Source organism: Xenopus laevis, chromosome 9_10L (assembly GCF_017654675.1).
Source record: "Xenopus laevis strain J_2021 chromosome 9_10L, Xenopus_laevis_v10.1, whole genome shotgun sequence".
Lineage (NCBI taxonomy): Eukaryota > Metazoa > Chordata > Amphibia > Anura > Pipidae > Xenopus > Xenopus laevis.
Genome location: NC_054387.1, coordinates 17147347 through 17161876, shown reverse-complemented (window position 1 = coordinate 17161876; position 14530 = coordinate 17147347). Strand labels below are relative to the sequence as shown.

Below are 14530 nucleotides of genomic sequence, written 5' to 3'. Positions count from 1 at the left end.
TGACTACTAATATGAGCATTGCTGAACTGTGTGTAAGCCATAGCAAGACATGTTAAATCACAGAAGTAGGAAATGGCAATAGTAGCTGTGCTATTTCTCATTGTGTGCAACCCCAGTAAATGCTAAGCAGCTGGGCAATGAAAGGGCTGAGGAAAGTGCATACAGCATCTTGATTAGAGGATCCTGTGTGCATGTTTAATAGGATAAAATATTTTCCACGGTACATCTGAGCTCTATGGCTATTAAATATATATAAATTATAGATCTGTATATACTGCAGTCTCTGCCCTTTGAACATTTGCTCTTGATTGATTGTCTCTCTGGGCACAGAAGCTGCCATTGTTTTTTGTTAAGTTTTGTTGCAATGTCTTGTATTGACCAACAGGTGAAACAAAAGTTCTGCTACACCACTCAAATTAGCGACTGGTAGGAAATGATCTGCTTGTGCCAACGGCCTTTGCTGGAGGGCAAAGCTTCAGAAGCAGGGAAAGTAGAGGGAAAGCATCCATGAGGAGTGGCCCAAATGCTATGAGCCAATCAGAATGCTTAAATGGCAATCACCAGAGCAAATAAATAATAAATATGTATGATGACACTTTCTGGAAATGAAGGGCCGGCAAGAATGTATTGTATTGCAATAAATAAATAATATATTGTCACTTGAAATTGGTCCCCAAGACTGGCCCCCAGGGCCACCATAGTGCCATTGCCCTTCACGCTGCTTCAGAACATAACTTGTTTTCCTTCCTTTGTATTGACCTCTGTTGAGAACAATTTCCCGGCTGTGTATTGCCCCAGCAAAGGAGAACGCTGCCCTCCAGCCACAAAGTAAAATCTGTAGTTTGACCTTGCTGAGAGTGGAGATGCATCCTGCTTTCGGTGACCCTCCACTCGCCTTTAATCCACTTTCCATCCTCTGCCCAGGCCTGAGAGGGGCTTTGTTGACTTGTAAACCGTGGGATCTCCCCCCTACACGTGAATGGTCTCCGTGTCCACTCGCTCTGACTTGGCAAACTCCAGGAAGACAACAAGGCCCATCAGGTTCACCACAATCACAAGGTAGAACATGGAGCTCCATGACCCAGTGGTTTCAATCAGGTAACCGGACAGGTAGACCAAAACCACTCCTGTTATGGGGGGGGGAGAGAGGAAGAGTATGAACCGACCGTGACACCATCCGTGTGCCATAAACCAACTGGGAAAAGCAATAACCTAAACCTCTATCTGCCTCCTGTTGCATTGCTATTGCTTTCCTCTCTCACTGACTAGTGGCTGGGGTTGAGCCCACAAGAATGAAGACAATGAAGCATAGGCTTATGGGTTAGATGCAACAAAAACTGGTTGACTTTTGGCCTAGGAATGAACTAAACCAGCAGCTTAACTTACCCAGCAAAGCACCTCCAGTATTGGCCACACCTGTAGGGGAGAGGAGATGTTATTGATATAGGAAACAAAATTAAGGATGGGAAACCCAGCACCCCTCACTCTCCTCCACACACACCCCTTACACCCACACCCCTCTTTATGCAAAACACCCCCCTAAGGAAGAGCCCATCCTACCAAAAAGGAAGCCAGCACAGGTTGGGGCCAGATCCTGCACATTAACGGTGATACCACTGAAAGAAAAGAAGGGGGTGGGGGTATATTTGTTTTAGAATGTATTAGAAAAAAAGATATGGAACTCACATGGGCATCAGCTCATTTTTCTTTTAATTAAAACACATATTAAATCCTACGCCTGCATTGTAAATTAGCAGCTGCTGACTGTACTGATTTCTGTGCAGCCCTAAAAAATGCATCAGAATCATTTGAAAGTTGTTGGTATTAAAGAGCCGTGATGGCACCGAACAGTCAGATCTGGGGATGCTGTGGTACTATGCCCCTACCTGTGATTAAAAGTCTGTAGTGCAAGTGCCACGGAGGCAAAAGCCACTGCATAATGATAAGTGGTGGTGTGAGCCAGGCAGAAGATAAACGCACTAGAGAATCCCATCCCAACGATCTGTGAATAGAACACAACAAGTCTGTAACAAGCGTGTAAAGAGGGGTGTGTAACGAGAGGTGTAATGTAACAGGCATGTAATGAGGGTGTAACAGGTATATAAAGAAAGGTGTAACAGGTTTAAAACAGATATCAGGTGTATAACAAGTGTGTTATGGGGTGTGACATGAGGGCAATTGCTGCATAACAGGCATTCAAAAGGCATTTACAATGAAACCTCCATTTTAAGTCCCCTGATCTTAAATTTTCCTGCATTTTACATTTTTTTATTTGTGATCCCACCAATTTATCATGCATTTCAATGCGTGCATTTCCTTGAGTTTAAGTAATGTTTTCCCGGATTTTACATCAAAATTGATGTTCCCAAAAACTGCTTTTTTTATACTAACCGGATGTATATTTTGCCATGGTTCTGCCTGTAAATGGTCAATTCCAATGAGTCTGCCCCTTATACAGTCCTGCCCCAATCACTTATTGCTTTAGGTTGTGTATGTGACTGACAGAGAGACCTTGCACATGCCCCCAATAGTTTAATATTAAGGTGCAATGCTTGACCCCTGTTATTAGCAGAGTAAATATTGTGTCCCAAAGTAAAATGGACTCCTGTGCTTATATCCTATCTGTACTTGAAAAAAAAAGTTGCTTTAATACAATTTACTGATTTCACATTTTCTCGGATTTTACATAATTTTTTCCTGGTCCCCTGAAAAACGTTAAATGGGGGTTCTACTGTAGTTGAATACATGTAATGGGCATAAAACATGTTAGCCAGCCTTGTGCCAAGTGCATTAAGAGACATTTGTCACCTGCATAAGTTTCCGCACCCAGACTGTCTGATAACCTGATGAGAGAAAAGAAAGGGTTAATGGTGTTTAAAAGGGGCCATTAATTGGCTCCCATTCATGAAACTCACCACCCCTACAGTGTGCAGATAAGTACCCAGCTCCCATGCACATGCCAGTTACCTACCTTGGGTGATGAGATGGTCAGACAGGAGCCCACTCAGAATGCCAGCGGGTATAGCAAAGAGCCAGGGAACAACATTGAATACCCAGCCCTACAAGGAAAGAGAGTCATGGGAAAATGGGTTATGTGTTTGGGTCAGGTTTAGAGGTGCAGGTGAAACCCACAGAGGGGGGTAGAGCAGAGGGTATTAAAACCACCAGGAGGAAGAGTGGCAGCAGGTTAATAAAGCTTTGCTGCCAGCTTATTACACAAGGGAAAAGTGCCATCCATTATAACATCTTGACACCCACACTCACAGCAGCACCAAAGTAACTACAATACATTGGCCTGTAGCAAACACCCAACTTGCTTCTTAGTGATGGTTTTGTGCAGCTCATGCATATCACCACTAGATGTCAGTGTGTGCCCATAACTCTCGTAGCCTACAGGCAGAACTGCTCTTCAGGGGAAGGGGTTAAATACCGGAATAGGGAGCAGATAGGGGGCATTATATCTGTGCTACAATAAACAATATGGGCAGTGTAACTGGAACATTCCTCAGGCACCAGGAAGAGGAAATGGGGGAAGGGAAGGTCAGGCCCCTGTGGTTGCTATATTATGACACGCTTAGTGCACCGCAATCACATGAAGCTTCTGGAATCCTTGCCTTGGCCCCTGCTCTGCACCTCTGCATTCCCCCCTGGTGTCTTGCTCAGCACTGCAGTTCACTTTGGATACAAAGGTGTATCATCTGCTTTTTGGCATTTAAATGATGCGGAGAGTTGCAGTTCAACAATGGCCAGAGGGGTATGCAGCCCTTATATATAAAGTGTGTCTCAAACATTGTCACTTCTATTAACTGTCATTGCATGGGGCACCTGAAAGAATTCAGAAGCACTTGTGTTCCTCAGGCAAGGAAAAGTTTAAAGGGGAAACACACTAAACCTGCTCAATGATCCCCTGGGCTACCGTGGGGCCTTACCTTGGATTCCGGGAACCTCTCCTTGAAGAACGTTGGCATCCAGGAGAAGATTGTGAAAGCCGTGCTGGCAACACAGAGCTGGGCCAGGATCACTGCCCTGTAATAAGGGGACAAACATCAATGTCCCATCCTAGGATAGCCTTTTTTCTCTGTTAGTGTATCTAGTACTATGAGTATAAACAGGAGCTGCCATATCGTTTCTCTACAACTGTCCAGTAGGTGGCACTAAGGGGCAGTAGCACATTTGGTTTCCCACTCACCACACAGGAGCTTTCCTGAACAATTTCTTCCATTGACCGTTGGCCTGGGCAGAACCGGCAAAACATTTCTTCAGATCCTCAACAGTCACAATTCTCTCTAAACAAAAAGCAGGGAAGATTGGGGTCAGATATAGCACAGGGTGGAACTGTATGGCTGGCATCAGGAACTTACAAACAGCTACTGGACCCCCCTTGGACCCCCACTCTGGGCACATTAAGGTGGTACAAGGACACAGGGTGCAAATTAACTACAGGAACAGGGAGGTTAACCAAAAGAAACCAAGAGAAAGGAAAACAACCAACCAGATTCTTGTTCTCATCATTCTGACTGCACCAGCCCAGTATAAGCTAACAGTTGATTGGTTGCTATGGTTATAGGACTATGACTCTGTATCTCAGCAGCTGACAGTTGTGTTACCTTTCTCCTTTAGTAGGTAGGTGCTCAGGCAGTACCCCCAGAGTAAGGCGAGGAATCCGGCAAAGTAAAAAACACTCTCCCAGCCGTACCACTCCAGCAACAGTGAGCCGGCTCCACCCATAACCAGAGTCCTGCAAAAGGAATCCAGATTTAGAGGCTGGAGGTCTGCTCCTTTATAACCACAGATTTTATTCCCAGATACACCAACACTTTTCACCCCAAACCCTTTCTAGGAACTCAATGAGCTCTTCCTGCTGATTACTCCAAGCTGACCCAGGTACCTACCCAAGCTGAGATCCACTGCCGACTGTACTGCAGGTGAAGGCACGCTCGGTCTCGCGAACCCGCTGAGAGAAGAGACTCGCCAGAGCAGGAAAATGGACACCTTGGAGAAGATAAACATAGAAATGGCTACATTTGTGCAACAGTGGCCAACGGTGTCATGAGATGGGAACAATGACTTCTGTAGACTTCAGCCTTATCCCAACACCCCATCCTCTTTTTAGCAGACAGATATTTGTACAATTGATTAAAGGTGCATGTCTGTTCTTCCTGCATGTGGGGCCCATACATGGACATCACAAGTAAGGAGTATGGGTTTGCCAACGCAGTAGCCTCTAGTTAACGAGTTTCCTTCAGCCTTCCATGCCAACATAACCTAAGTCAACATTTCATCCATACATCACATGGGAACTTCCCTCTGTATCTTCTGCCAAACCTGCCTATACAACCTCACAATCACTAAGCTCTCATCTGGGACTTTCTCTCAGTATCTACTTCCAAACCTGTCCCCAACAATCATCTCTCTATTACAATCACTCAGGGCCCTTCCTCTGGCCTCACTCAGTGGCCTTCAGGGCAAGCCAACTGATAGCCTCAGTAGATGGAGAAGACCTGTTGGGAAGAGTGATGCTTAAAGTGCAAAGGAAGAGATAAGAGGAGAAACATGCTTGGTAGAGGAATAGGGGCCAAGTGAAGGAAGGATAGCCAAGACAGAATATGTGAAGCCCTCTGATTTGTGTAGTGTGGGCATTGAAAATAGAGATATACATATAACTGTTCATTACAGACTGGGACATCACCCCCTGCTCTACTGTTCAATCCCATATAAAGAACTGGCAGATGTTTTTGTGGAGTAACTAGACAACTAGGGGCACATTTACTTAGGGTCGAATATCGAGGGTTAATTAACCCTCGATATTCGACTGCCGAAGTTAAATCCTTCGACTTCAAATATCAAAGTCGAAGGATTTACCGCAATTCGTTCGATCGAACAATCGAAGGAAAAATCTTTCGATCGATTTTAATCCATCGATCGAACGATTTTCCTTTGACCAGAAATTTGTTAGAAAGCCTATGGGGACCTTCCCCATAGGCTAACATTGATGTTCGGTAGGTTTTACTTGGCGAAGTAGGGGGTTGAAGTTTTTTTTAAAGAGACAGTACTTCTATTATCGAATGGTGGAATAGTCGAACGATTTTTAGTTCGAATCGTAATCGAAGATCGAAGTAGCCAATTCGATGGTCGAAGTAGCCAAAAAAAACGTTCACTCGAGCTAAGTAAATGTGCCCCCAAGTGACATCAGCGTCGGCCGGTTCAACTCTTCAGCCCATGACTAATTCACAATGGAATTAAAGTCTCCTTGAGTTACACCAGAAAAAAAGACGTTGCCTGTGAACCTTCAATCTTATTTGTCTGTTGAGTTAGACATGTCAAGCCATTTGGATTTGGAATAAATTCTGCTTAGTTCTGCTGCAGCCCCCCCCCCACACACACCTACCTTGCAACAATCCCATCAGGAAGCGGAGGACACTGACCAGAATTAGAGGGACTGAGGTCACGTGAGCAACAAGGGGGGTCATGGCTGTGATTAGACCCCATGTCAATGCTGAGAGGAAAATGACTTTCTCTCCCCCAATCCTGAAGACAAAACAGAAGAACAAAAATTATACAAATACGTATGAGACAAAACTTGCACCCTTCAACCCTTAACTCGTGAATCTGGTCTTAACGTGGCCAACACTGGGCAATACTCTTCAGTATCCAACTTATCAACCCGCAGGCCAAACTCACAGACATCATATAAGTGCCCATGAACAACCCCTTTGTGGCCCCTTGCATCAGCCCATGTATGTCCATCCTAAGTCAATAAGAATTCCACCCAATTCCAGTGAAATGTTACAAAGCTCTAGTGGAATTCTAAGAATGTGCAATGTGATGCTAATTAGCCACACTAATTAAACCAACATGTGTATGTGTTGGTGATGGCTTGGAATACCAACAATGCTGTAAAATGTAATGGTCATGTCAAGGTAGTAGTGCACCTATCACAGCCTGTCAAGGTCTAACAGGTTTTAACCTCCAAATGTGGAATACAATAGCCCTGCTCCCAATGTGGGTGGCCAAACTGGGGAATCACATGCCTGTAATGAACAAGTGTCTCTCCCTTAGCGAGTGCATTGTGAAATCAGTAGGTTTTACATTCTGTACTTACTTGTCACTCAGGTGCCCCCCAAGAACTTGGGTCAGACAGTAACCCCAGAAGAAGCTGCTGAGGACAATGCCCGACTGACGCTTGTTCCAACCAAAGTCCTCGCTCATGGCTACAGCACAGATTGGCATGTTGGCACGGGCACAGTACAGGAGACATGTTCCCACCAGGAGGGTCGCAGTCCAAACTCGGGATTCCCACCTGAAAAGTGTAACTGGGGTTTAGACCATAGTAGGAAGCATTTGCTCAGATGCAGACAACTTTCATCTTATCAGCTGTTACATTACAACATCCCTTGACTGCCTGCAGGGAAGCTGCTCAAATGACCTGAGTCCTGCAAGGCCTAGGAATGAAAGTTCTGCTTTATGTAGATATCTATAGGTTTTAGGTTTAGGTTTTTAGCCAAGCTGTTACGTTTACACATCAAGACTTCTACCAAGACTTACTGTATACTGTTCAATGTCATCACTGTGTGTAACAATTACATCATCTTGTTCATCCCTTGTATCACTGGGATTAGCCAAAACTGTACCATATGCCTTATCTGAGCTACTGGAGACTTTGAGCACCACCAGTAACCCAGGTAACGTTACTTGACTCCCTGCAGTGAAGTTTGGAGATTTGTTGGGTAAAGCTGGCCATAGACGCTTTACGATGTCCATGGGGCGAAAAATGTCGGGACTCTCCACACGAGGTCCGAAAATCTTAAGAATCGAGGATTCTTACGATCGCATCTTTGCGTCCATGGCCAGCTTTAGAATCAGATGCTACAAGCAGGGCTGCATTTCTGTCCAGGGCCACCCTAGTTACAGCCCAGGGAAGCCAATATATAGATACAGCCCTGGATACAAGCCACAGTGTGTGTCCGCCTTGGGGATAAGGTCAACAAGATTATCTGGTCCTGCAAACACCCACTAATTCAGGCACCACCCACAGGCTTTGAATATTAAACAGGTTCCTCCTGGCCTGGGGCTACAGGGTGGAAAAGAAAGAAATGTATCACCGGCACCAAGAAATGTACCAATATGCAATGCTGCTCTCTCTGTACTGTACCGTGCCAATATCTCCCAACTAGAGTTCACTTTGGTACAGTCTAAAGGCTATCCCACTTTGGCATTTCCAATAATCTATGGCTATAACTATTAGCTCATCACTAAAATTGGGCAAATGTGCACTGGTCTGGTAAGTCTTTAACAGTCAGAATGAAAGAAGGGCATCTCTGATTGGAATGAGATACTACACTAGTCCAAAAATGTCCTTTATTGGTAAATGAGCCCTCAGAACTGGAAATAATTGGTAATATCCCACCTTAGCACATACCTACATGCAGGACCGCCATCAGAAATCGCAGGGCCCCGTACGACAAAATTTCCTGGGCCCCCTGGGCTGTGCCCACCTCAAGCCCCACCTACAGGTCCGCCCTCCCCACCACACAGTAAAAAAACAAAAAAAATATTGGTGGCTAGGGTTCCCACATGTTAATAAAAAATAAAAAGATATTGGTGGTCAGGGCCCCCCATAAAAAAACATTTGTGGCCAGGGCCCCCCCATAAAAAAATATTGGTGGCTAGGACCCCACATGAGAAAAAAAATTAGTGGTCACGGCCCCCCCCACCCACATTATAAGAAAATTGGTGGCCAGGGCCCCTTAAACGTCCATGCCTTCCCGAAGTCAGCAGCTCTCAGAAAGATCGGGGGCCCGGCTAATCAAGTAAGTGTGGCGTGACCGGGCCCCCCATACCCTCGGGCCCCCTACAACTCTCCCCCCCTGTCCCCCCCTGATGGCTGCCCTGCCTACATGGCACCCAAAGCTTTCAGATAAATGGAAGCAGGGCCGACCAGCACTCAAACGAATCCACAGGACCAGAGAGGATTAGTCAAAAATATATTTTATTTATACAAAGTTAAAAAATGTGTATCATCTCCATCCCCCCTACGCATTTCGCACCCACTTAGGGTACTAAGTCACGGGCCCTAGGTTTATTGGTTATCTCCTTGTACCCCATAACTATGATAATTACTATGGGGGCTATCAGTGCTCACAATAAATAGGACTGGGGAATCCTAATACTATTATTTTAATTATTATGAGTGTTGGATATAAATCCCAGTAGAAGGAGTAGTGAATCCGCCAACAGAGGTGGTAGGTAAGTAGGTGGGTGGGTAGGTAGGTAGCTAAGTAGGTAGGTGGGTGGGTAGGCAAATAGGTGGGTGGGTAGGTAAGGGCAGCGATGGCTGGGGATCACTAAGCAGGGGTAGTGGCAAATACCTGCAGGACTGGGTTACCAAGATGAAAACAACATTTACTCAGCGATGGGTGCAGAGTATTCTGTGGTTCTGTCCCTAGGGCAATATATTCTCATTCTGGTTTGTTTACATATCCAGAGGCAGGGCATAGAAAATGAGCGTCAGCTCCGCGAGCCAGGGAATTTCCGATAATCCAAGAACTGCTGTGTTTGGGTGAATAGGGGCGCGAGCCTCCATAAAAGGGGTGCCAGTATCAGGGATGTGTGAGTAGCGCCGGCGCCCTTGCCTATGTTGGCGCCTTACTGCGGGGGGTCGAACTGCGCTGCGTTATGGCGGCCACTTACCTGGACCAAAAGGGGTCTCTGCTGCTCCTCCGTAGCCGCTCTAGGATTTGCACATCACCGCCCAGCAGTTGGCCCTGGTAGCCCGCGATCTTGCCCCCCAGGGATGTTGATGCCATCGGGAAGTTGCCGGGGAGCGGAGCTGAGACTTCTCTGCAGCTGGGAGGGATCTGTTTCACTCAAACTTTCTTTCCACGTGTCACTTATAGCCCCGGCTTCCTGTTAGCTCTCTGCATCGCTCACAGCTCAAGCCCTGGGGCACCGATACCTGCTCGTATGAAACGCACTGCTCTGGGCTGGGAGCCCCTGGGGCACAGAACCTGCTGGCATTGGGCACCACTCTGTGCTGGGAGCCCGGGGGCACCGACACCTACTGGCATTGGGCACCACTCTGTGCTGGGGGCACAATACCTACTGGCATGGGGCACCACTCTGTGATGGGAGCCCGGGGGCACAGACACCTACTGGCATGGGGCACCACTCTGTGCTGGGAGCATTGATAGCTACTGGCATTGGGCACCACTCTGTGCTGGGAGCACAATACCTACTGGCACGGGCACCACTCTGTGCTGGGAGCCCGGGGCACCAATACCGGCAGCTGGCATAGGGCACAGCTCTGTTTTAGGAGCCTGGGGAACTGGTGTCTGCTGGCATAGGATACCATTCTGTTCTGGGAGCTCAGGGGCACTGATACCTGATGGCATGAGGTGCCACTCTGTGCTGGGAGCCTTGGGGCACCAGTATATGCTGTCATGGGGCAACGCTCTGGGCTGGAAGCCAGGGTAAACAATACCTACGGGCAAGGGCACTACTCAGTGCTGGGAGCGTTGAACACTGGTATCTCCTTCCATGGGGCACCACCCTGTACTAGCCGACTGGCACACCAATACGTACTGGCACAGGGCACTCTGTGCTTGAAACTCAGTGGCAGTGATATGGCAATGGGTCAATTTCTTCTTGAAGCCCACATATCTCCTGGAATGGGGGCATCACTGTACAGGAAGCCCAGGGGAACTGATATCACCTACTATAGGGGTACAATACATAGTTGGTTGGACACTGAATGTAGGGAAAAACTCACTGATTGGTGCTGTGGTCCAAGTGCAGCAGCCTCAAACCATCAACATAGGGAAGCAGAAAACTGGCAGCAACAAAAATGGTTAAATAGCCACTACAAGAATCCACAAGGCCACAGAAGTAAAAAATATATATTTACAGTATATCAACAACATTTCAGAAGCCTTACGCATTTGATTAACGGTAGCCAAGGTACACCTTGGCACAAAATGTGTAAGGCTTCTGAAATGTTGTTGATATAAATACAGGTCTGGGACCTGTTATCCAGAATGCTTGGGACCTGGGGTTTTCGGGATAACGGATCTTTCCGTAATTTGGATCTCCATACCCTGAGGGCAGAGACGCGCTCAGATTCAGGGAGATTTAGTCGCCCGCCGATAAATCACCTCTTCTTCGGGGCTACTAATCTCCCCGAACTGCCTCCTGCCAGCTAGAATCAAAATCGCCGGCGGGATGTCACTCGGATCACTTGTTTTCCAAAGTTTCATGCGACTTCGGAAAACGAAGCACATCGATTGTGATCCTGCCGGCAGTTTGGGGAGATTAGTCGCCCTGAGGAAGAGGCGATATGTCGATGGGCGACTAATCTCCCCGAATATGAGCGTGTCTCTGCCTTAAGTCTACTAGAAAATCATGTATACATGAAATAAACCCAATAAATTGGTTTTGCTCCAATAAGGATTAATTAGTTTTAGGATTAATTAGTCTTAGTTTGGAAGGTACTGATTTATTATTACAGAGAAAAAAGAAAATCATTTAAAAAAATGCAGATTATTTAATTATAATGGAGTCTACTTTTTTTTACTTCGGTGGCCTTGTGGATTCTTTTAGTGGCCATTTAACCATTTTTGTTGCTTACTATAGGGGTACCAAACTGTGCTTAGAGTCCAGGGGTCCATATTTTTACCGGCATGACTGTGCCACCCTGCACCGAGATTCACAACATATATATATATATATATACACATAAGTACAGGGTGGTGCATTCATAGCATTAAGGTTACTGGTCAGTGAATACTCAGGCAGAAAGTAAATGGATACTATTGGGACAGGAGGGATTGCTGGTTGGTTAAAGGGGTGGTTCACCTTTAAGTTACCTTTTAATATGTCATAGAATAGTCAGTTCTAAGCAATTATTTTTTATAGCTTTTTAATTATTTCCCTTCTGACAATTTCCAGTTTTCAAATGTGGGTCACTGACCCCATCTTAAAACAAATGCTCTGTATGGCTACACATGTATTGCTATTGCTACTTTCTATTACTCATCTTTCTATTCAGGCCCTCGCCTATTCATATTCCAGTCTCTCATTCAAATCAATGCAGGGTTGCTAGAGCAATTTGGACCCTAGCAACCCGATTGCTGGAATTGCAAACTGGAGAGCTGCTAAATAAAAATTGAAATAACTGAAAAACCACAAATAATAAAATATGAAAACCAATTGCAAATTGTCGTCGTGTGTCGCGCTCTACATCATACTAAATGTTAACTCAAAGGTGAACAACCCCTTCAAGGACATACCTATGAGGACACATACAATTAATTTCTTATATTCTCCACCAAGGGATGGCACAGACCCCCCTGAGACTGATGCCTGTTGCACAGAGAAGCTGAATAAATCTGGCACTGCCCAGCAGCAAAACATGCAAGCTCCAGCTGGTATTCTTCCACTGTTTGTGTGGTCAGTAGCACACTGGCATCATTATGGGCAGGACCCTGGCACACACAGTGGCACTGTTCCACTGAATTATGTGTATTTATGGAGGAAAAAATTATACAAACCCAAATTCTTCCCTCCCCTAGAACTGTGCCATATCGATGACACAATTTGAGCGAGTAACTCATTAAACTGCAGGTACATTAAACACAAACTCAGGGAGATGGCAAAGGTCACCTGCCAAGCGGTCCATAAACCCAGAGTGGGGGGGGGGGTGAACCAATGCTCTCCTTTAATCATACAGACATGAGATGGGCCTCTCTGTATTACTGCTCCCACTGCAGGCACTGGAACCCCAACTGTACTAAACAAAAGTACAGTAGAACCCCCAGTTTACGTTTTTTCAGGGGACCAGAAAAAAAGGTGTAAAATCCAGGAAAAAGTAAAATCAGTGAAATGTATTATGCATAATACTGTATATAGGTGGGAACCACAAAACAACAATGTAAAATGAAGAAAAACTTAAAATCAGGGGATGTAAAATTGAGGTTCCACTGTATATTCTGTAGATCACGTGTCTCCGGCCCCAGGCTGCCCTATTTGATACAAAGCAGTAAACAGGGGGGCCCGGAAAATTAATAACACAAATGAGTCATAGACATGATAATTTATTTATGGAGAGATTTGACCCAAAGTGACATATTTGTGTGTAATAGGACAAAGGAAAAATTGGAGTCAGGCATCCATTCAATAGGATGATAATCAGAGGTCATTGTTGGGGAGGGGCTCATTTATAGACAGGCCCAGATTTGTGGCGAGGCCACAAAAGCCTGGGCCTAGGGTGGCAAAAATTTAGGGGCAGCATGCCACCCAGCCGCATCCCTATGGAGCACTGGGGACTCAAAGCTCCCCAGTGCTCCGGTGCTTGAAAGTGCGATCGCTTACGTATGCGTAGCCGTGAAAAGGACCATGTGGTGGCGGGGGGGCCTGCCTCAAGAAGAGGCCGGCGCTGGGACCATGCAGTCTTGGGGCACCGCTACCCGAAAACCGGCCCTGTTTATAGAACAGAAATCAGGGGGTTCACTATCCACAATTCTGATCTGAAGAACACAGATGGGTGTGTGTCATGGCTCCAACACGGGAGGTTTCTAAGGAAAACCAATTACTGATGCTCCAGGAGACTTCAAACCCCCAGAAGGACTGAAGGACTCAAGTCCTCTCATGCATTGGCCAATGTCAGTGTTCATGAGCTGAACATCAGGAGAACTCTGGGCAACAATGGTGTGCATGTCAGGACTGCAAAAAGAAATCCACTATTGTCCTAAAACAACATTCCAACTCCGAGCCGATGTGCCGGACTGACCAACAGTTGCCAGAAACATTTAGTTGCACTTATTACTGCTCATGGGGGGCACACAAGTTACCAGGTTTTTTTTTTGCCCCACAAAGATGGAACATTTGATAATTTACCTCATTAAATAACAAGTATAATGTTTGTGAATCATTGGGTGTCATTATCTAGATTTAGGTCCCAACCTTTCGAGCACCCTTGGAAATGAAGAAAGCAAATCAGTGGCAGTACCTGTTGGTACCATAACCATGTAATTAACTGTAATCAACTGTAATCAATACACAGCAGTTACTGGGCAACTATTCACGTGCTAATGACTAGTCCCTATGTTACTGCTGCTAGCCCTGTATAACCGGTCTCTCCATATCTGCATTGGCTGGCACACCCATTATATTTATATATATTTAACATTTTTGGAATGCAATTTGTGCCTACACACCGTTTATGATAGGCCCATGAGCTTCCTCAGAACATTAGGCATGGCAAATTGATCCCTGATGAACATCCAGGGTACCAAATGGATTACAGAACAACTATGACATCATACAATACAAACTGTGATGTACAGCTGGTGCAGTTTCCACTCCCAACCCTACGCCAGCTCTCTGAAAGGCAGGAACTATGAGCACAGATGACTACACCTTGCCCAGGCAGCAGACAAAGCGAGTTGGGGTGGTACAAATACCAAGAGCTCAGTCACAAGGATTCCGCATTATATTTTAAAGGAACAGTTCAGTGTAAAAATAAGAACTGGGTAAA

At 45.8% G+C, this 14530-nt stretch overlaps 1 protein-coding gene across 1 annotated transcript; it reads right to left on the bottom strand.

Moving 5' to 3' along the window:
• Nucleotides 1-147: 147 nt before the first annotated feature.
• slc17a9.L (solute carrier family 17 member 9 L homeolog) lies at nt 148-9990 on the bottom strand. The gene is made up of 13 exons (XM_018237030.2): nt 9691-9990; nt 7103-7300; nt 6389-6528; nt 4893-4992; nt 4608-4738; nt 4190-4286; nt 3930-4026; nt 2972-3059; nt 2809-2843; nt 1887-2002; nt 1561-1616; nt 1387-1416; nt 148-1127 (listed from the first exon to the last, which is right to left on the bottom strand). Exons 1-13 carry the CDS (start codon nt 9804-9806, stop codon nt 970-972), a joined length of 1362 nt encoding a protein of 453 aa, XP_018092519.1. The 5' UTR covers nt 9807-9990; the 3' UTR covers nt 148-969.
• Nucleotides 9991-14530: the final 4540 nt, after the last annotated feature.

Excerpts from the sequence above, each read along its gene's own strand:
- slc17a9.L (XM_018237030.2), bottom strand. The coding sequence starts at position 9,806 with ATGGCATCAACATCCCTGGGGGGCAAGATCGCGGGCTACCAGGGCCAA. Across the intron at positions 4,993-6,388 it reads CCTGATGGGATTGTTGCAAG|GTGTCCATTTTCCTGCTCTG; the intron begins GTAGGTGTGTGT and ends ATCTTCTCCAAG. Across the intron at positions 4,739-4,892 it reads GGCAGTGGATCTCAGCTTGG|GACTCTGGTTATGGGTGGAG; the intron begins GTAGGTACCTGG and ends TTCCTTTTGCAG.